This window comes from Oryx dammah, unplaced genomic scaffold, assembly GCF_014754425.2.
Source record: "Oryx dammah isolate SB20612 unplaced genomic scaffold, SCBI_Odam_1.1 HiC_scaffold_5, whole genome shotgun sequence".
Taxonomy (NCBI): Eukaryota; Metazoa; Chordata; class Mammalia; order Artiodactyla; family Bovidae; genus Oryx; species Oryx dammah.
The window spans coordinates 78,026,839-78,047,998 of NW_024070189.1; the positions used below are offsets into that span (position 1 = coordinate 78,026,839).

Sequence of the window (21,160 nt, forward strand, 5' to 3'; positions counted from 1 at the left end):
GGTGATGGACAGGGAGGCCTGGCGTGCTGCGATTCATGCGGTCACAAAGAGTCGGACACAAATGAGCGACTGAACTGAACTGAAAACACATAATAACTAAGTCAGTGTGTCCTTGTTTGATCCTGAATCAAACAAATCAACTTTAAAAAAAATTTTAAGACAATTGGTGAAATTTGACTGCTAACTAGGTATTTGATGCTATTAAGGAACTGTTACCTTAATTTTACTGCAGTGAAAGGAACATTAGTTATTGATGACAACCAACTTTAAATAACTTCATAATGGAAATATTGAATGAAAATCTAGAATATTCTGATAAGCCAAACTCTTAACCCTAAGATGTTTTTCTAAGCACATTCAAACAAGACTACTGTTTGAGGTTAAAACTCTTATTGGCCTCTTGATCATCAAAAGAGAAAAAAAAACACAGAGGACCACCTGTTGCTAAATTGTGGAATCCTGTAGACTCTAATCCTGTAGTTTCTAATACTCAGAAGTATTCATTTTAGAAAATTGGGGAGCAAGGGGTGGAAAATAAGGCTTTGTATGCTTAGCTTCTGATAAGTCTTCTCAAACTCTGAAAGAGTAACAGGATAACTCCCTGTGGACGAAAAGTCATCTCTGGTCATCCTGAGCCTTGGAGAAAATCTTGACATTGTAGGTCACTTTCTGGAGAACTAGTTGCCTAAATTAGTGAAGAAGTTGCACCATGTATCTGTTTTCCATCCTATTCCTCTTACTTAGTCCCCTCAGATCTCTCATCTGCAAAGCAAATTTACCCCAGTTGCTGATGCTCTTGGATTCAAGCGCAGAAACATCAGGGATGAGTTGTGCCACTCTTGCCTCACCCCAGCATCAACCACGTGTAAATTTTTCTATATAATGGATTAAAAAGAATGGTGAAAACACTAAGATAATACTGCAAGAGAGAGGGGGTACAGCTGATTACTGTTACTCTCACCCAACCCTCTCATTACAGCTGCAGTTCTTCCAGAACACTAATATTTTGCTGTGTTTTTTTCTGAGGTTTTCATTCCCCACTTTTTCTGCCATTGAATTGTACCCACTCTAGAGGGACTGTGACTACTTAGAATGTATGTTTGATTAATGAACTAATAATAATGAACAGTGCCTGAAACAGCGAACACTGGGTGACACCAAAGTAATCATCTTTTACACTAACACCTTTCCTTGAGCCGGTGAGGAAAGCAGGAAATCGGTGGCTTCCAGTGCCGCCGAGTCCTATACTGTCAAAAATGAAAACTGCCAGCCACAAGCCTATGTCTAGTTTACCTGCAAGAGCTCCTTAAAGGTAAATTGTTTGTGGATTAATTATTGTTCTCCCAAAACACTTGCTTACAGTTTGGGGCCTGTTTGTCTCCTTAGGCTACTAGCTTCAAGTTAATCTGGTACACATTTAAAGAAGGATTACCATGATAGCAATGTTTCTCTTCATATAAATAATTTGTATCTTGAGCCAGATGTGTCCCCTGGGTGCACATATGCTCATGAGTATTTCTAAGAAATGCAAATCAAAACAGAGGCGAATCAAAACAGAGTTATTCTTTCTGTGCCTGTTCCGCATCCTTGGAAGTGGTTGGTAATGATGACAAAAGTTAGAATCTGTTCCGGTGTGATAGTTTCTTTTTAAAATATCAGCTAGACTTTTATCCATTATAGACAAGCTTCAAGTCGTGTGAGTTTGATAAACAGTTTGTTAACATAAAAGGCAATTAAAAAAATCACCAACCATACACATGGCTTTAAGATCTTAATCTAAGTGAAATTCATATCATTTATTTATATGTAACAACAAATGACCACTCTAGACACTTGAAATCATTTATTCAAGGCATTTTTACATAATCTTGCAATCATAGTATAGGCATATAATAAAAGAATGTGAGAGTCTAAAGAAGATTATAAAGCCAGTGTCTGGGCATTTAAAATAAGAGCTCTTCAAAAAAAAGTTAAAAATGTTTTACAACTAGTATTCCTGAAAAATTTGGAAGAAACTAAAACTTCATTAAAAACATTACAATACCAAATCACGTTACGTAGTTCATAGCAAGCAGTTATATATTAAATGTTTATATCCTGTGAGCTAAGACAACACATTTTACATTCAAGTTGAAATAATTCAGCACCATTTTGATTAGAAGGATAAATGACATGCTTTAAGCATTCAGAAGTGGCCCAAGACTTTTGGTAGCTGGGAATGAAGTGTGGCTATTGATTGTGATATATAGGAAAGGGTAGTTTTACTTATTAGTTATACTGTTAGTATCAAAACAAGTTATTCTTAAAATGTCTTCTGATCAGAAGTTCAGTATTTTAACATAATTTGGTAAAGAGAAATTCTTAGTACCATGATTTTAATGAACTGCATTTCCTCTACAGTCTGAATATGGAGAAGATTATGAGTGTGATGATCTCCTATGAGGTCAAGGAGAAAAAAGAAAACGTTCTTCATTAGCAAAAATAATATCTAGTGAATAATTAGCAATTGTGAATGTCATTATGTAAAAATATAAAGATTTCCTGGAAATAGGAAAGTTATGTGAGACTGAATCCTAGCCTTAGAAGGCAAGACATCTTTAATACAAACTGTGGTTTGAATAATTAGGAGGCCACTAATATGGCATGTGGAAGACTCACTGAGTTATCTTCCTATTTTTTCACAGTCTGTGTTTTAAAACCAGTCTCTTTTCAGTACTCAAAATTCTTTGTTTCATTTCTACTTCCTATTTAAAAGATTTTTTAATTTAGAGTTTGGTAAGGCTGGATTATGTTTTTTATTAATGGATACATTTTACCAACTAATCATTATCTGTGAGTTTTGGTGGTTATTCAGATAAGAGATTCTTTGAGGTTTAAAAATACTGAGCGTTAAATCAATATTTGTGAGTTATTTGAGAGTGTTTAGGAGTGATTGGGGTGGGGAGGAATATTTATATAAGGAATAAGTGAGAATCTTTAACCTTTTAATTGAATTTTTTTCCCAAAATCAATGAAAATAGTATGTGTTATATTTAAAAGGCAGAGATTTCAGGGATTGGAAAGATAGTTTTAATTATTAGTAACACATACATGCATATATGTATTCATTTTAAACTTATTTTTTAATAAAATATGGTCATAAAAACAATAGTGCTTTAAATAGAAACTTTTAGACATGTACTTATGATGTTAAAAATGAGATAGTTGAACCTAATGAGTAATAATGACATTTTGAATACTTAATGAGGTTAGGGACAGCCTTTTTCATATCCTAATGCCTAGCATGTTAGTCCCTAGCATATTTTAGGCCCTAAAATGATGGATTTACAGGCAGATGGAAGGCCAATGGAATGATAGTAAACACATCTCATATGTATCCAAAGGCCATGATATTAGCTAGCTTTTAGTATAGGGGTAAGAATCTTGATGAAATGATAGGTCGTAAATCTGTAGATGCCAGTCTGGCTCAGTATTATACTGACAGTAGTTTTTGTTTCTTAAAAAAGCAAGTATATTAAAATATCTCTATTAGAAAAGATTACAATTTTAAAGGATCGTTCTACAATCTTAAAACTAAAAGCGATCGAAGGCAAAGAGGTACATCAAAGAAGCTATTCCATAGCTCAGATACTAGCTCAATGGAAATTCTGGGTCTCTATCAAGCTGTCTGTATTGTCTCATGATGTGTGCCTGGCAGATGAGGCTCCTGCAGCCCGCTCTATCTCCCCTGACGACTGCCCACCTCTAGCCCTTCTTACAGTGCAAAGCACTCGGTGAGTGAAGAATGGTTGGTAGTTGGTGCTAACTTTACAACTGTATGACACAATACAGGGATGCCACTCATTTTAAAATTCTAGCTAATGTGTCTTGGCACTGGAAATACCTTGCTTGGGATTTTAATACTGGTTAAGAGAGAAAAACTTCTGCTTCAGCACCACTAACTTTAAAAGTGTGATTTGATCTCTTTCTACATCTTTTGAATCTAGGAAAAAAAGAAATTCTCCAAATTCTGATGTGGCACATGGTTTCACAGTTTAAAATAAAATCACAGCTGTCTCATTATGCAACACACTCCTTGGTTTTGCAGAAAGCTGTTCTTTTTTTGTCCCCCTTATTCACCAATGTCTAAAGCATGTAATGCTATGTGCTTTGCTAGTTTGTATTATATTTCAGATACACACACAAAAAAACACGTATGACTGATTCCTGGATGACCTAGAATGTTTGTGTATTCATATACATTATGTCATCTATTCTGGATAATTTAAAAAATGTTAGTCTTACTTACTCTTTTTAAAGCTGATCATTTAAAAAAGTGTAGAAAAGTTGAAAATCCTAAGTTTCTCACTAATATTTCTAAGTATTTTAGAGACAGTTGTGGTCTGGGGGACTTTTTTGTATGATTTTTATGTCAGCAAGGGAATTTTTTTGGCTAATAGTTAAAGATACTAAATGCATCACATCTATCATCAGAACCACTTCCCATTGATACAGTTGTCCTATGTCTAGCAGATCCCCAGAACAGTAATTTTAAGAATGTCACTGAAAAGGTCTCTGCCCATAGTAAAATTAAAGAATAGAGGGGCGCATCAACAAATGTCAGACACAAGTTGGGCAGCTCAATTACTTAATTCGTTCCAAAACAAAAGCTGACTTAAGTCAGAATGAACTTGTACACTTGACAGAAAGAAAGGAGTTAATCTACTAATTTTTAAAATGTAAACAAATTTTATATAGGGATGTAACTATCTGAATACATATATTGCCATTTCTCTGCTATATAGTAACATCTTGACACCAATGGTAACCTGTTTGTTCCTCCCTCAGTACCAAATGTGTCCATATCTATTTAAACAGTAGGAGCTTCATTTCTAAAGTGATCTATGCTAGGACATATATAAGCCAGTTATTATTAAAGTTCACTAAAGTTTTAGAACTTTAGAAAAGTCTCAGTTTAAAATAATTTTTGACTCACTCATCGAATTTTCTTTTCCTTTTTGCACTATAATTTCAGAAGAAGCATAAGAAATTTGAATTTCTCTGAAAGAGCCAAGTGTGCAATTACAGAATTGAAACACTGTGTTAATTCACAAAGTAATGTGAATAATAATAAAAAATTTCCCAAATAATGCCGATTGAAATGTTCAAAATCCAGTTATGTGCTTTGTTATAAAACAGTCCAAACAAAAATTCTTTTGTTGTTTTCTGTTCTCTCTTTCAAAATACATAAATCCTACTGAAGTTAATCTATTTTTTTTCCACTTCAGAACACCAGGCACTGATATATCCTTTGGGAGTTTTGGCTTGCTTTCTAATACCTAGATTAAGAAAACAAAATAAAACAAGTTATTAACCTGATAATACTCTGAATGAGTATAGTAGACAAGTTTAAAGTCACCTTTAAAAAAAATTACATATATATATATGACAATTTCCCTCCACCTATGCAACAGTCACCTTCTGAAATTATCCATTAATACATTATTTAATACATGATTTGAAGATGGTGACTATGTCAATAGGAGAAAATTTATGCCTGATACCTACAAACTTGATGTTTAGAGTTAAAAGAAACACCCTCTGAAACATGTAAGAATAAAGCAGCGCTTATAGGACCACGAGTCCTGGCCAAGTGAGTTCACTCTATGCAGCTAGTGTGGCAGGCCCACCAAGAAGCAGGTTCATGACCTTCATACTGTCCTGCATTGGTTGTTTCCCAGCAAGGTTCTGAATGTAGAATGTTACACTAATAGGCCAAGACTGGGTCAAAGCCAGTAAATCAAATACTGTATTTATACTGTGATCACCGATCCCTATGTACATGAAATAAGAATCACTTAGTCCAGATTATAAACTATCAGTTTCCAAATAATTTCTGTGAATTTATTCCCAAGTAGTTTCTGTGAAAAAAGAATTTAATGATGGTATCTTAGAACTGAACTGGGCCACAGAGTCACCTGGGTCATTCATTGGGTTTACAGTAACGAAAATGAGAGAGAGGGGATACACCCAAGGCACACACTTTCTTACTGGGTGGTTTTATACACCAATACCTCGTGGCTCAGATGGTAAAGAATCTTCCTGCAATGCAGGAGACCCAGGTTCAATTTCTAGTTCAGGAAGATCCCCTGGAGGAGGAAATGGCAACCTACTCCAGTATTTTTGCCTGGGAAATCCCATGGACAGAGGAGCCTGGTGGGCTATAGTCCACAGGGTCACAAAGAGTCGGATACAACTGAAGTGACGAACACAAACACACAGAACCCACTCAGATATTTGATTAGCATGAAAAACAACCAGTGAACTAAAAGATGATATGTCTTTAACAGTTTTGTTTTTTTTTAAATTACAATAACATTACCAAGGGAATCACACACACACTGCTGCTTACAGAGTCGCTAAGCGACCACGTGGCTTTAGGCAAGATACACACCTTGCTCAGGAAACCTCAGAGACTCCCTATGGTCACCAGGATGAAGCTGAGACTTTTCAGCTTGCTCTTCAGTGCTCACTTTGATCTCGTCCCAACTTTTCCATTCTTCTTGCCCATGAAATTTATGCCTTAGCCAGGCTAACTTGCTTTTCCAAACATGCCCTGCAATTTCTTCTTGCCATGTAGTTGCGGGTGATGTTACTCCTCCTAGCATGGCCCTCCTTAACTCTCTCCAGTGCAGCCCTCCTCAGCCCTCAAGGCCCAATTCAAGTGCTGTCCTAAAGCCACAGCCAGAGAAAATTTCTCCTTCCTCTGAACTCTGATCCCTATCAAGGGAGGTGGAACTGAGAGTCAAAATATAAGAGGCGAGCAGCATTCTCCTGAGGGTGGGGGTTTAAGTCGAGGTTTTTGTATTTTCCACTCATAGATATGTATGAGATTGTTATTTAATTACAAATCACTACCTATGAGTCCTTTAACTTGCATATTTTCATCTGATCCATATTAGTCATTAAAGTTTGTCATCAACCACTCTTATAATTCATAATCAATGACAACTGGCTAAAATGATAAAAGAGAAACTCTCTGCTGGAACAGAGTAATAGTTCTTATTTGCTCTAAATGTCTATCAGTATCCAACCCAATGGATTCTGCTGATGATAAAACAAGCAAGTCACTTTCTATACAACAATAGAATCACCTCTCTGACTTTTTCCTCATAGGAGGTCAGCAGTTGTACCTGAGGGTCACTTAGCTTATCATCGCAGAGGTCCTCCTGTTTCTAATGCATTTCATTTTAGCAACCCCCCCATGGAATTTAAGCATTGTATCAAAAATTAAAGTGCCAATGAATAAATAATGAGTAATAAATTATGGAATTATAAAAATTAAGAGAAATTAATAATTTTAAATTAAGTCATATTCCTTTTCTGGGGATTTTCAGTTATACTGTGATGAGTTCCACACAGTGTGGGCCATAAACCCAGCCAGGTTTTCTGTATTTCAGACATGTTCAGAAGAATTTATTTGATAATCTTCTTTCAGTCCTACACCTTTGTTTCTCATAGACTACATATGTCTCTAATGCTATGATCACACGTAAAAAACACAGGCTTTGCTCCTTCATGGAAATAAGGAAAAGGCTCCTCTCCAAGGTGAATGTAGCCCAGTCCACAGTGCACAGCATGGGCTGCTTTAAGCTCCACCTTTCCCCTGGCTATTAGCCCCCGAGTAGTCGACAAAATATGCACAACCAGATAGGTTCATGTGGAGTTCGGAAAGCCCACAAACTACAGGTTCGTGTGCAGTAATCATTGCCCTGGTTTGTGTAACAGGGAAAAATTTCTATTAAGTTTCCAGTGTGGTTCTGTTAGACACCTTTCTACTAACTAGTGCCTCTCTCACATCACAGCAAACCTGGCTTATGTTCAGTATCACTCTACTGGTATTTTATTGTTGGGAAGGTATCCCTCCCAGGTGGCAGATGAGTTAGAATCTATAACCCAGCATCACTAGGGCAGGCAGTGCCACAGGTCAGGGTGGGACAGAGACACAAGAAGGCAAAACTGCCCAACTTTCTTTCATTACTCTCATCAAAGCACCATGTCTATAATAACTGCTGGGATTCCTTCTAAAATGTCATCCAAAGAAGGGCTTTAGGACTAAAAAAATTATGAAAGCATCTCCACAGAGCCCTTCTTTTGCAAGGTATTTCCTTATTACTTGTGTTTGTAGAACTCAAATATGTGGAATCTTGATTTCTACAGAACAGCTGGTCTGACCTCTTCAGTTGTGTACTCTAAGGCAGTGACTTTCAAAATGTATTTTGAAGAATTCTAGGAATTTTTTCAGGGCTCCTTCATGGACTATGAGGAAGAGGCCAGAAATCCAACTCTTTGGGCCCCCACAAGGTCACCCACACTGTATATTTTACAGATTCAGCTGCCACACAGGCTTTGTGGGTAAATGCATGCGTTCTGTGTCTTGTCTTAAAAGCTAAGTTTCAGGGTGATTAAAAACCTGAGCATATCTCCTCCTCCATTCTCTTGTTGTTTTTGTTTAGTCCCTAAGTTGTATCCATCTCTTTTGTAATCCCGTGGACTATATAGCTCACCAGGCTCCTCTGTCCATTGGATCTCCTAGTCAAGAATACTGGAATGGGTTGCCATTTCCTTCTCCAGGGGATCTTCCAGGGATCAAATCTGTGACTCTGTTTTCTAGCATTATCAAAAAAGGATCAGCTCCAATTATATGATAGTGCAGACTCTCTATCATTTTCTACCTTTGACCTATTTTACAAGGAAGCTGCAGTAGTAGTGAAAACAGATGTATGTGTAGAATGCCTATCAATGAATTAAAACTCATCATCAAGAGAATTAGCTAGGCAAATGGGACTCACGGTGAAATTGTGCAGCCTGAGGCATATGCGTGATGTCCTGTGTAGCGAATTTCACAGCGGACGACGTTGTTGGAATAGTCCGACTCAGGCACCAAATAGCTGGGATTCACACTGACCTAGGCATAACAAACATCATCTGTGTTTCAGATTTCATCAGCAGTGTTTACTGGTTAATTTTTTCCCTCTTTCCAGGATGGAGGCTAAAATAGAGGCAGCATAATTCAACTAAATCAGGCAAGGAAGAGGGTGTAAGTTAGGCATGTGGTTCAAGTCTGGAGTTTTTGAAGGAGGCTGGATCTTTTTCCATAAAGTTCTTTCAAATAAGAATTTTTAAAATATATCTAGGTTAGTTTAGAAGTAGTTCTAGAAGATGTATAATTGCTTGCAGGACCATGAATATTTAACATTTGACTCCAGAGAATAAGCCCACTGAGTTGCAATTGCAATACATTATGGGTATATATTCAAAGTTCTCTACCTTGAGAATATAGTTTCCAGGTTTGACATCAGTGATATCAATCCATTGGCAGTCTATGTCTGCATTATAGGTATCATAGCAGCCAGGACTCAAGCCCTGAAACAAATAAAATTCAAAAATTAAAAGGATGGTATATGGCTAGAGTATGCTAAAGAATATACTTATTATTTGCAAATTAAATTTTAATTTAGTACTTACAAGAGTTTGACATAAAACTATACTTATATTGCATCTCCTTTGAGAAGTATATATTACTCAGCCTTATAGCACCTCCAGCTAAAAAAAATACAGGACTAATATAAGTAGTAGTACATCTCGCTTAAAAGTGTAATAAATCACTAGTGATAAATACAATCTTAAGTGACAAAATAGGCCTCCACCAAAATCCTTGAATATTACCAGTTCAGGAATAAAGGCCACATAATAATCAATTTAGCTCAAATGTCATCTTATCAGTGGAACTCTCTCCAATTTCTGTTCTTGGAAATTACCTTGCTATACTCTGAAAGCCCATGATACTCAATTTGTGTATACATTTTATGCTATTTATCCTTCTATTCTCTATATTAAAATCATCCTATATAAGAATGAATCTACTAGAGATTGTAAGCTCCCTAAGGATGGAGTCTGATTGCATTTTTGAATAGTTAACACTTATGAAGTATGTATTATGTGCCAGGAGCAATTTTAAGCATGTTTTATATATATATATAAATTTAATTCTCACAACTACACAAGGGAGAAGGTAGTATTAACGCATTTTATGAATGAAAAAACTAAGGCTGTATAAGGTCAAATAGCTCATCCAAGAATAAATAGCTGGTCAGTGGCTGAGCTGGTTTTGAGTTTAGGCATTTGGGGCCCAAGGTCCCTGTTTGTAACCACCACGCTGTAATCTTTCTCACATCATCACTGAATATTTTGTTGTTGTGTTAAACGGATGAATGCCACGTCCACTCTACTTGCTCAGATTCTCACTTCAGTAGTAAATGAGTGCCTTCTAGCGGCTGAGAGGAGAAAAACACCACCAAGATATGGTTCTTGCCTGGAGAAATTTGCTCAAATTGGAATCCATAGGTATATTCTTGATTCCACTGGTTCTTTATCAGAAGTTTTCACTGTTGTATTTTCATTCTAATACTAATCAAAGTAAATTTAAAAGAATAGGCTGCAGTCATTTAAACTCAATATTGTTGGTGCTTAAGATCACCTTGGCCACCAGAGAGAGGGCAGAATCGTCTGGAGCATGCTGGACCAGTGCTGGTTTGCCTGGGCCTCGATTTGGGAAGAACAGGGGAGCACTGTGTTCTCAGACAGTACACAGCAGTATAGACAGGCCAGACTCAGAAAGGGCCTGTGCCACTGCAATGAGAACTGTTTTCCCATGCTGGTCCATACCAACCTGTACTCATTCATTAACCTTGTGCTGCGTAGTCAATATATTGTGAAGAATTTTCAGTTTCTGATTTCCAGCACATAATTCTTATTCTGGCACCGAGTATATACTCATTGTTAGCTGTTATCGTTGCTACTTCTCCTACCTGTACCACCTTCATGGCACTGTAAGGGATTCACCAAATTAGATACCTATTTAAGACTGGTTTAAATAATGCTTATCTTACCTTCATGTGAACAAGAGCACTTTGGCACTCTACCTTACTCAGATGGCAGAATTTAAGTATAAGTTTTGATTATTTGAACTGGCAAACAAAAAAAGGGGGGGTTTTCAGGGCAGTAAGCAAACAGGCATTTCCTGTATTCAAACTTTAAAAACTTAAAAAATGTAGAACCACAGCCAAGACTATATAAATTAACTATTTGGTTTTAGCCAAACGTAACTATTGCAAAGAGATCCAACCAGTCCATTCTAAAGGAGATCAGTCCTCGGTGTTCTTTGGAAGGAATGATGCTAAAACTGAAACTCCAGTACTTTGGCTACTTCATGCGAAGAGTTGACTCATTGGAAAAGACTCTGATGCTGGGAGGGATTGGGGGCAGGAGGAGAAGGGGACAACAGAGGATGAGATGGCTGGACGGCATCACCAACTCGATGGATGTGAGTTTGAGTGAACTCCGGGAATTGGTGATGGACATGGAGGCCTGGCGTGCTGTGATTCATGGGGTGGCAAAGAGTCGGACACAACTGAGCGACTGAACTGAACTGAACTGAACTATTACATAAATGAATGAGGTTAATGTAATTTCTAGCTTCATATATATTTAATATCCAAATTCTTTGCAACCCCATGGATTATACAGTCCATGGAATTCTCCAGGCCAGAATACTGAAATGGGTAGCCTTTCCCTTCTGCAGGGGATCTTCTCAACTCACGGATCGAACCCAGATCTCTCACATTGCATGGGGATTCTTTACCCAGCTGAGGGAAGGGAAGCCCAAGAATTTATATGAGAGTGTAAATATAAAGAAGTTATGTCTAGTTTTATATTTGGATACATTTTAAAGGGCCATAATATAACTAAGTCAACACTGGGGCTTTGTGAAAAAAATTTTTCCCTTTAAAGGAAGCCCATGTTCAAGAGACAACCAGTGTAGTGAAAAACACAAATACATTAGTCATTTGTAGTGTAAGATCTAGTGAATAGTGGTTAAATAGGATGTAAAATGGAGGATAATTAATAAGAAAGCTACCACATAAAATGAAGTAGGGTCACCAGCCAAGGAGTTGGGGGAGTCACATGCTGCCTATAGTCTTAGATTCAAATATTTGAGCATTGAGCTGTTCAGAGTGCCTCTTCTAAGTGAAGAGAGTAAACTCAAGGTTCCCTGCACTGGCAGGTGCTGTGGGACTTAGGGATCACTGTGTGAAAGGGAATCTTTACACAAAGATACGTGTAACGTGAGGTTACATCTTCTTTTTCTTAGAGTAAGCGCTGCCCCAGGGTAAGAGGAACTGAACCTTTCGCCTTCCAATTGCTATGATGTTTTAAGCCCAGAGAAAGAAGGAATGATAATATTTAGGTCACCAGAAAGCTTCCTGCCACAGCCCTGGAATTTGCTTCCCAAGATGCCAGCTGCTGATCCTCTGTGCCCTGAGTTACGTATATTCACTACTCCCTGCCAAGATTTCCGCTGGAGTAAAATTATAATGTCCTTTTACAAATTAGGGTTTCTTATGGAAATACTGGCACGGCTTTTAACTGACACACATTTTCCCATTATAAGACATACAAACTGCTTAGGACAGCACTATTTTTAAAAATCCATCCAAAGGACATCTGACATCAATTATACCGTAGGTTTAAATATATATGCATGGAGAAAGAAACTGTCCTTCTGCTCTTCTCTGCATGATTAAAAGAGACATTTTTTAAAGTGCTATTTAAGAAACTTATTTCTGTCCTTTTGCTAACCCCAACCACCATTCTATTTTTAGCTCAGATGGAGAAAGAGTTTTGCAGGTGACAAAACATCTCTCTTCTATAGTTACTTACCAGTTGAGTTAAAGAATACAGGATGAGTGCAAAAACAGGAAACTCTTCCGATCTTTTCAGATAATAGACTATTGCTCTTCATTGTGGAACATAGCAAGTATACACCGTGACCTTCTGTGTTGATGGAATACTTTTTAAAAGTAATTTGGATCATCAAGCCATCACTTTCCTTTTCCCAATAATTTACCATTTGGACTAGATGACCCCCTGAGTAAAATAGTTTTTCACAAAGATGGGCAGGAGGAAAGAAAACAGATGGCTGTTTTCTCTCTGAAGCGTGTGGGCTCCTGATTCCCAGTTGCCATCCTACCTGTGTGTGTGCAGTGCATGCAAACCGCCTGTGGTAGCCGTAGTCACACGACGTGTCCTCAAGACAGAAACTCGCTTTGTGGCCCTCAGCCACTCTCCTCTGGGTGCTGGCATCAAGCAGGTCATAGTGGCTGAATTCATCCATGCTGTGGTAATGTCTAATGTCCCACACGACACAGAAACAGCAGTCAGTAACATACAGCGACAGCAGTGAGGATTCTAGATGACCCCTCCCCCCACACACTGCTTCCCACATTTGTTTTTGCATCAAAATTGGGATCAAGTTGAGCCTCTTAAAGCTAGATTCATGCTAGATTTTTTTTTTCCAGGACAAAAATCTATCAAAATGGTAAGGCTTTAGCTTTGGTATGTGGGAAAAAAGACTTATTTTGAGTATTCTGCTTTTTTATTTCACCCTGTTTTATCTTAGAAGATTAAATAGAGATAGTAAATTATCTTTGTTTAAGTGAAACTTGTCATATGTTCTCTAGTATATCTCCTTTGGCTGCTACTACTGATGTTTCATTCCAAATGAGAAGAGCAGTTTTCTCTTGGGAGGTTTCTGTGAAATTTTTAAAAATTGTATTCTCACACATTTAATCCATACTAAAATGCAAAGGAGAAATAAAAGCATGTTTTATCCACCATTCTTATTTAACTAGTATAAACTTTTATTCATAAATCTACTTTATCAGCAAAGTAGTTTCTCACTTTTTTTTTCATTTCATTTAAGTGAAGGTGCTGAACTGTTCATTTTCTCACATAAGAAGAGAACAAAAAGTAATGGCTCAAACTGTAGAAATTTTAAGACCATAAAACAGGATTTCCTGGCAATGAACACCTAAGCAAGTTACCAAGTCATACTGTAGAATTGGTGGTGGTGGTGTAGTTGCTAAGACATGTCCTTGCGACCCCATGGACTGCAACCCACCAGGCTCCTCTGTCCATGGGATTTCCCAAGCAAGAATACTGGAGTGGGTTGCCATTTTTCTCCAGGGAATCTTAACAACCCAGGGATTGAGCCCAAGTCTCCTGCATTGCAGGTAGATTCTTTACCACTGACCACCAGGAAAGCCCTACCTGTAGTACACTGGGACAAAATTCTAGTGAAGCTAACTGATGTAATCTTATCAACAGTTTTAATAAGCTGGGCTTAAAAGAGTTTCCAGTCTAAAAGATAACAATATATAGTAACTGATGTATTATCCTAAAGATGGATTTCCTTGATTATGTCAAATTATATAGAGAAATTCTAAGTGTAAATAACAGCAATTTTCTTCTTTTGTGTAAGAATTTGTCATATCAAGAATCACCTGTAATTTAGAAAATGAACTTACAGTTGCCAGGGGAAGAAGGGATAGTTAGGGAGTTTGGGATGGTCATGCACACACTGCTACATTTTAAATGGATGACCAGCAAGGACCTATTGTATAGCACATGGAACTCTGCTCAATAGTATGTGGCAGCCTGGATAGGAGGGGTTTTGGGGGGAGAATAGATACATGTATATGTATGGCTGAGTCCCTTCGCTGTTTACCTGAAACTGTCACAACATTGTTAATCGGCTATACCCTACTACAAAATAAAAAGTTCAAAACAAAAAGTTAACTCTTAAAAAACATAAAAAGAATCACCTGTAAAGTGAAAAAGCAACTCAAAAGTACCCAAGAGTCCCATCCACTTACTGGTGACAACTGTGCCATTCCCAGGAATATCTTGGTCGACTTGGTAGGAAATCAGATGTCCCTTGGTTTTTCACTCTCTGGGGAAATCTTAGCAGCACCCTGTGATCATAATCTCTGACATCTGCCCTGTATGCTGAGCTGTGATTTTACAAACAGAAACATTATGATTTTCACAGAATATGAACTAAACTAATATAACTACAAGCAAAACCTTCCAAGAGTTCACTGCCCTCTTCTCCCAACGAGGTTATCAGTTCCAAAAGACTAAAGCATTTTGCATACATTTTTTCCTCACCCAGTTAAAGAAGATGTAAATTGGGGAAATAACCCTGAAAGAGTATACCCAGATAAGATAAATAATTTAGTAACTTTAAAACAATGGCATTACTGTAAGACTACCATAGGGAATGCAATGGTGTGTGATGCAAGACTCTAGTAGAATGTAAATGATGAGCTTGGATTTCTTCTTTTAGCCTGACAGTTATAAAGGAAGTGAAAGAAATTGACACAATAAATAAACATTTCTGTCTTGTAAAATATTTTGTGTGAATATATATTCAAATTCTATCGATAGCCTTATTTTACATTTAAAGAAATTGTGTCTTATCAAAACATCTTTTACTCCCTCTGCTGGTTTCCCAGCAGCAAACTCAGGGAATTTCATTCCCCAAACTGCTAAGATTTTATTTTAGTACTAATGCAAAAGCAAAGCTCTTGCTCCTGATCTTATTCTGGCTAAAGTAATGCCAAAACAACTAAGTTAATTGTGACTTCAAACAAAAGAAGAAAACAACGACATCCAACGGAGGGGTGACACACTGGCCAAGTGGCCCCCGATGTTTTGAGGGGGTTTTAACAAGCTCTTCCATTACGGTATTTTTTCCACGGTATAGTAGTTTAATAGAACGTCATTGGAAACAGTTGGCTCCAAAGTTTAAGGATCTTGGAAAAAGAATAGGAGACCTCCACTCTCCAGGCTAAGGGTTTGCTTAATCTCCCTGATTTATGCCAGGTTTGAAAGTCAGAACCCACAGAAATCTTTCAAATTTTAATTTTCCACCTAGGTCAGCATGCCCGAGAGATCACGTTCCACTTCCTAACCCTTGTCTGCACAGAACAAGAGTGGTCAGGATCAAGCACCTGAGGAGCCCCCTGGAACCAAGACGGGGGAGCTAGGCCGAGGAGATCCCAGCTGGTACCTGGCCAAGCAGTTTTCCTCCGCAGCGCATCTCAGGTTGTACATGGCCATCTTTTGCACGTATGTGGACGCCTGGATGTAGTAGGGATCGGGCACCAGGTCCGGAAGACCTAAACGTCAGCAGGGGATGGGCAAAGCAGTGAGACAATTTAGCGGCCCCCACCCTGGCTCCGGGTCCCTATGTGCCTTACTCCTCACCCTTCAGTCAACTGGGCTGCGGTGTTGGGCTGCGGGTAGCAGAAGAATGGGGACGCCCGGGGCTGCAAAGTAAAGTGGAAACGAAGCAGGAGGGGCCAGGCGCGCGCGGTTTGCACCAAATTCCAGGGCTGCCTCGGCAGGCGCAGGGGGAGGGCTGGGATCTGCACGGACCAAGGCCCGCCGCGCCCAGGCAGCCACGTCGGGGAGACGCGGAGCCGGGGTGACGGTGCGCGGGGGTCAGCGGAGGCTGGGGGTGCTCACCATACTGGAAGTAGCCGGTGCCGTATCCGGGCCGATACCTGCTCCCAGGCCTGGGCCTTTCGTACGTGTCGTAATAGTTGTAATAGGGGTTGTCGTCGGTGTACTTATAGGGGTTGTACGGGTCGTCGCCCACCATGCCGTCCACGTCCACGCGGTTAGGCGGTCGCAGGTTACTGAGCGTCGGGACCTCTCCCGGTGCCGTCTGGTTATCAGCGCGCGAGGTCCCAGCCTCGTGGGCCCCAGGCGTCGAGTAGCCAGCTTGGAACCAGTGGCGGGCGACGGGCCTCGGGCGGCCGCCTGCGGCTGCAGAGGGGCCGGCCGTCCGCACTCGCGCCGCCGCGGTGCGGTTGTTGCGGAGCAGCAGGATTGGTGTGCGCATCTGCGGGGCGGTGGCGTTGGCGGCCCCCGGGGCGGTGGCGCCGGGGTCCCGTCGCCGTTGCGGCTGGTACTGCGAGCCCAGGCTCAGCAGGCTGAACACCTGCCCGTTGTTCTCCCATTGGATCTTCTGGCGCCAGGCGCCGGGAGCCGCCGCCTGTTCGCGAGGGGGCTGCCGGTGGCTGGCGGCCGGCGGGGCGCAGCGCACGAGTGCGCAGAGCTGCAGCGACCCGAGGAGTGCGGTCCAGGCGAAGCGCATTGCTCCCTTTCCTGGACTGTCCCCACTCCGGGAAGACGTAGCTCGGAGGGGGGGAAAAAAAAAAAAAACGGGGCTCAAGTCACGTGAGGGAGGGAGAACTCTTCAACCGAGGAGGCGGGCTGGGCGCCCGGGTATCTCAGTCCCTACCAAGCAATGCCTAGGGTGGGCTGCAGACCCTCTGCCGTAAAGGCGGCTGGTGAGACGTGGCACTCTCCTCTCTTCTCTTTCTCAGTCCTTCTGGAAGGCGACGGGGAGCGGCGTGGCGGCCCCGGCGAACGGGCAGTGTCTGGAGTGAAGGAAGGAGGAGAGATTTTTAAACTTTCTGGCACATTTGCAAAGTTACACAAGCCGTTCTGGCCCGGCCGCCCCTCTGCTATTTGTTCACGTAATGTGATTGGAAACGTGCAAGGCGGACAGCTCCTCGCCTCTGCCCCTCCCTCCCCTCCCTCCCCTCCCCGTCTTGTCCTCCTCCCCCCAGACACGTTGCACAGGGAGCGTTAAGGGGAAAGAACAAAACGGAACACACATCCTGAGACACACTCGGCTTAATCTGGGGCGAACATGCAGGAATTTCAAAAGACTCAGACAGGCAAAGGCAGCCAGGCCGTGGGGCGACGCCAAAATATGCATGAAGAAAAATGCTATTAGGTCACCAGCCCTGGAGAGGCGGGAAGTCGGGAGGTGGAGAGGGTGCTGGGGGCGAGAGTCGGTCGGGAAAGGGGGGATGGGGTGGGCGGAGGAAAGGTTGTGACTAATTTATCCATAAGGAGTTAACCAGACACATTTCCCAATGCACACCCCTTGCTTTTATGGGAAGCGCCTTCAGCAAATAAACCCCAAGATATCAAATTTTGTTTTTCTGTGTGTAGGTAATATGAGAAATGGATTACAAATTTATTTCCTACAGTGAATATTTTAATAACCAAAAGTAAAATTTTACAGGGAGCAAAGCCAGCTAACGCTGAAGTGATGAATAAACCTGTCTCTTTCAAAATGCCGGCCTGATTTGTACTTTGGAAGTGAAGAACCATCTTTCATTTCCACAGTGCCTGTCAGGAAGTTTCAGCAAAGGGGACTAGAGCAAATTCTGCCTCAGAGAGCACTCAGAAGGCAATTTCAAATAAGCATTTCATCTGCTTCTTTCTCTTTGTATGTCTAATAAGGAGGTTTGAATCAAAAAAAAAAAAGCTTAACCATTTGTTAAATGTTGAAAAGTCAGTGAAGAATCCTGTGGTGTTTAACTGATCTTCCAAGCTAAACAAAGCGGTTGCTGAAGAAACAGTCTTGGGCTTCAGATTTGGGTGAAGACAAAGGAATGAGGGTGGCCAGGGGAGAATTAGTAGGAGGATGTGAGGAGGAGGTAGGTAACGCTGACTGGAAAGAGATGTTTAGTGGACCAGTGGCTCATATGCCACTCGGGGTTTGGGCATTGCTGGAAGCATTTCAAAGGAAAAATCAAAATTAACAGCTTGATTTAAACTAGACATGGAACCAGGTTTTATTAACCTTTTGCTGGTTTCATCATTATTTGGGCCATTGTCAAGGTATACTTCAATATTCACCTATCACTCTCGTTCTCTACCTCTTGGTGTTTAACCACCACATTTTGGTTGTGTCGTGAACCTCTGCTGATTTGACTTCCCAACATCCACTTCACTTTTTTTCTGGTTGGAACAACTGTGTTTTCCTTTTAGAAACTTCCCCTACCCAGCTGCATTGATGATATCAGTGCAGAACTTCAAGTTCACCACGTCAAGCGGTGGACATGAGATTCAAGCTTGGCTCATCAAACCATCCCTGTAGAATTCACCTCTTGAGCAGAAGTACACAAAGGTCAGAAATGTTGGAGCCCACTCTTCCTGCTAGTAAAGAAAGTTCCTGTGAGTTCTTGCTACCCAGATTCCCCTTAAGCTGTTTTAGGCCAGTATCTTCAAAGACCTGATTCTTCAGCTTTTCCTTTCATTTTTCCACTGCATTCCTTTGTGGCTGAATGTGGTCAGTCAGTTCCTATTGTTTTCTACCCAAGAGCCTGACTGACACTAAGGCAAAGGTAGGATGGTTCTCTTAGCTAATCAGATCTAGTGATTCTGAATCCAAGGTGATTGATTTGACTGTTACTCAGTCAAGCTAGATTTGCTATGACCCTGACCACACACCATCCTTGATCACAAACAGGTGTCAAGTGGAAACTTTCTGATATTGCCAAATGTCTTACTTATATGATGAAGATAAAAGTTCAAGGGCAAATCCCATGGATGGCAGGTCAGCCATGCTATCCCTCTGTATGAAGTTTAGAGGCATCTCTGTCTATCATTTTATGAACTTACTGCAGACCTTAAACTATTCAATTCCCCAAACCCACTAAGAGAAGGAATAAAAAGAAGAAACAGGTGTATATAATTTGGATGGACAGGCCAAATTATAGGAGAAGCAGGAAGGGAGAGAGTGTAATTATCTGTCATCAGAAGAATGCTCTGTATTCACCCAGGACGAGCTCATTCCCCAGGAAAGAAGCCCACAACCACGAGGGTTTGACCACACAGTGCTGAGGGAAGAACTCTGCCGTAGAGTTCAGACTGTCAGAGTGGCAGACCAGAGTGGCCCTTAATGGAAGGGTAGGAATTTTTTCCTGAATCTTGGATAAAATACTCTAGCTTCTAATCCTGGTGTTTACATAAAAAGCTGTGTATCTTTGGACAGCTGACTTACTTTCCTGACTCTTAGTTATATGCAGGATTCAAGGATTAACCCAAATCCTTTCTAAAGCGTTTTCCCTCTTTTAAAACCACTGACTTTTGTGAATATCCAAGTAATTCCATTTACTTTCACATCACTGGAATTTTCTGGTCACAACAACTGTATTTTCCTTTTGGAAACTTCCCCTACCCAGTTGCACGGTGGGGCTGACTGAGCTTTGTTGAAACTTCCCCCACTTCAAGCGGTGGGGGAAGAAAACCAGCTAAACATATCATTCATCAGCTCTTTCATTCACTATAGTTTTTCTTTATGATTATTAATATTTAATTGAATAACTCCTTTCGTTGGACTTTGCAACTTTAGATGTATTCAATGTGTGAGATGACCATTTTCTGTTTTTACATATTTCCCACCAGAAATTGAATATACATTTGATTTACAAATTTCTTGAATCTTGTGATACTGTGAAGTGTAGTATACTGTAATGGTGATTTGCATACATGAGCACTCAATGAATGTCAGTTGGTTAACTCATTATCAAAATTTATGGCTGAATGAAGTTCATTTTTTAAATCAAATTTACTCCAACAGACTTAAAAAATTGTCAGAATAAAGCAACTAGAATAGCAATGTGTACACTTTATTTTCTTTTAAACACACGTGACACTCCCTTGGTGGGGGCAGGGGGAAACCTTTTATACTTCCTAATGAATGCTTAGTTGATTTTCTTTCTCTTCTACTTTCTCTAAACTCTCTGCCTTATGACTCAGCCAGCTGAAAACAAACATGTGGCTTGCACATTGAGGAAGATTGAAAGTATTTGCAAATGCTACAAGACACAGTCTAGCCACATATTGTGCCTTCTGTTCAGTGACAAAACTATTATTCACAAAATTGGAGAAACAACAGTTCCTTCTACTCATCACTGAAATAATCAGTAACAACTGTAACTACATCAAGATACCTTTACTTTTAGCTTTAGTAAGATCCATAGCTGATTCCGCTTTGACCTTAAGACCTTCTTTTGTGGACAGTTCTGCAGTATGTAGCATAAGAGGAAGAGAGATGGAATAATGCTATTTTTCAAGGGTCTATCAATAGAATATCAATATCAAAAATTTAAACTGCAATGTCTACCCCATTAGGAACTGAACATTGTTATAAGGCTGTGTTCTGATATTTGTAAACTGTATTCACATATGTGGAATGTGCTTAGTCGTTCTGTCACGTGTGACTCTCTGCCACCCCATGGACTGCACCCCACCAGGCAGGCTCCTCTGTCCATGGGGATTCTCCAGGCAAGAATACCGGAGTCAGTTGCCATGCCCTCCAACAGGGGATCTTCCCAACCCAGGGACTGAACCCAGGTCTCCTGCAGGCAGATGCTTACTGTCTGAGCCACCAGGGAAACCGTGT

The 21,160-nt window shown here is 40.3% G+C and overlaps 1 protein-coding gene across 2 annotated transcripts; it reads right to left on the reverse strand.

Annotated features, from left to right (window-relative positions):
- Nucleotides 1-1,828: 1,828 nt before the first annotated feature.
- LOX (lysyl oxidase) lies at nucleotides 1,829-17,670 on the reverse strand. 2 transcript variants are annotated; one of them, XM_040241705.1, is made up of 8 exons: nucleotides 17,574-17,670; nucleotides 16,414-17,333; nucleotides 15,956-16,064; nucleotides 14,757-14,894; nucleotides 13,073-13,229; nucleotides 9,310-9,405; nucleotides 8,832-8,947; nucleotides 1,829-5,318 (listed from the first exon to the last, which is right to left on the reverse strand). In XM_040241705.1, the coding sequence occupies exons 2-8, from the start codon at nucleotides 17,045-17,047 to the stop codon at nucleotides 5,312-5,314; spliced, it is 1,257 nt and encodes a 418-aa protein (XP_040097639.1). In that variant the 5' UTR covers nucleotides 17,048-17,333; nucleotides 17,574-17,670; the 3' UTR covers nucleotides 1,829-5,311. The 2 variants fall into 2 exon arrangements, with proteins under 2 accessions (XP_040097639.1, XP_040097640.1); XM_040241706.1 differs by lacking the exons at nucleotides 1,829-5,318; nucleotides 17,574-17,670 and having other exon boundaries at nucleotides 8,828-8,947; nucleotides 16,414-17,557.
- Nucleotides 17,671-21,160: the final 3,490 nt, after the last annotated feature.

Bases quoted from the DNA above. Each gene is read 5' to 3' on its own strand.
- LOX (XM_040241705.1), bottom strand. From the start codon at position 17,047: ATGCGCTTCGCCTGGACCGCACTCCTCGGGTCGCTGCAGCTCTGCGCA. The intron at 14,895-15,955 runs GTACCAGCTGGG...GTAAAATCACAG, and splicing joins GAGGAAAACTGCTTGGCCAG to CTCAGCATACAGGGCAGATG. The intron at 13,230-14,756 runs GTAAGTGGATGG...GTGGGACATTAG, and splicing joins GAATGGCACAGTTGTCACCA to ACATTACCACAGCATGGATG.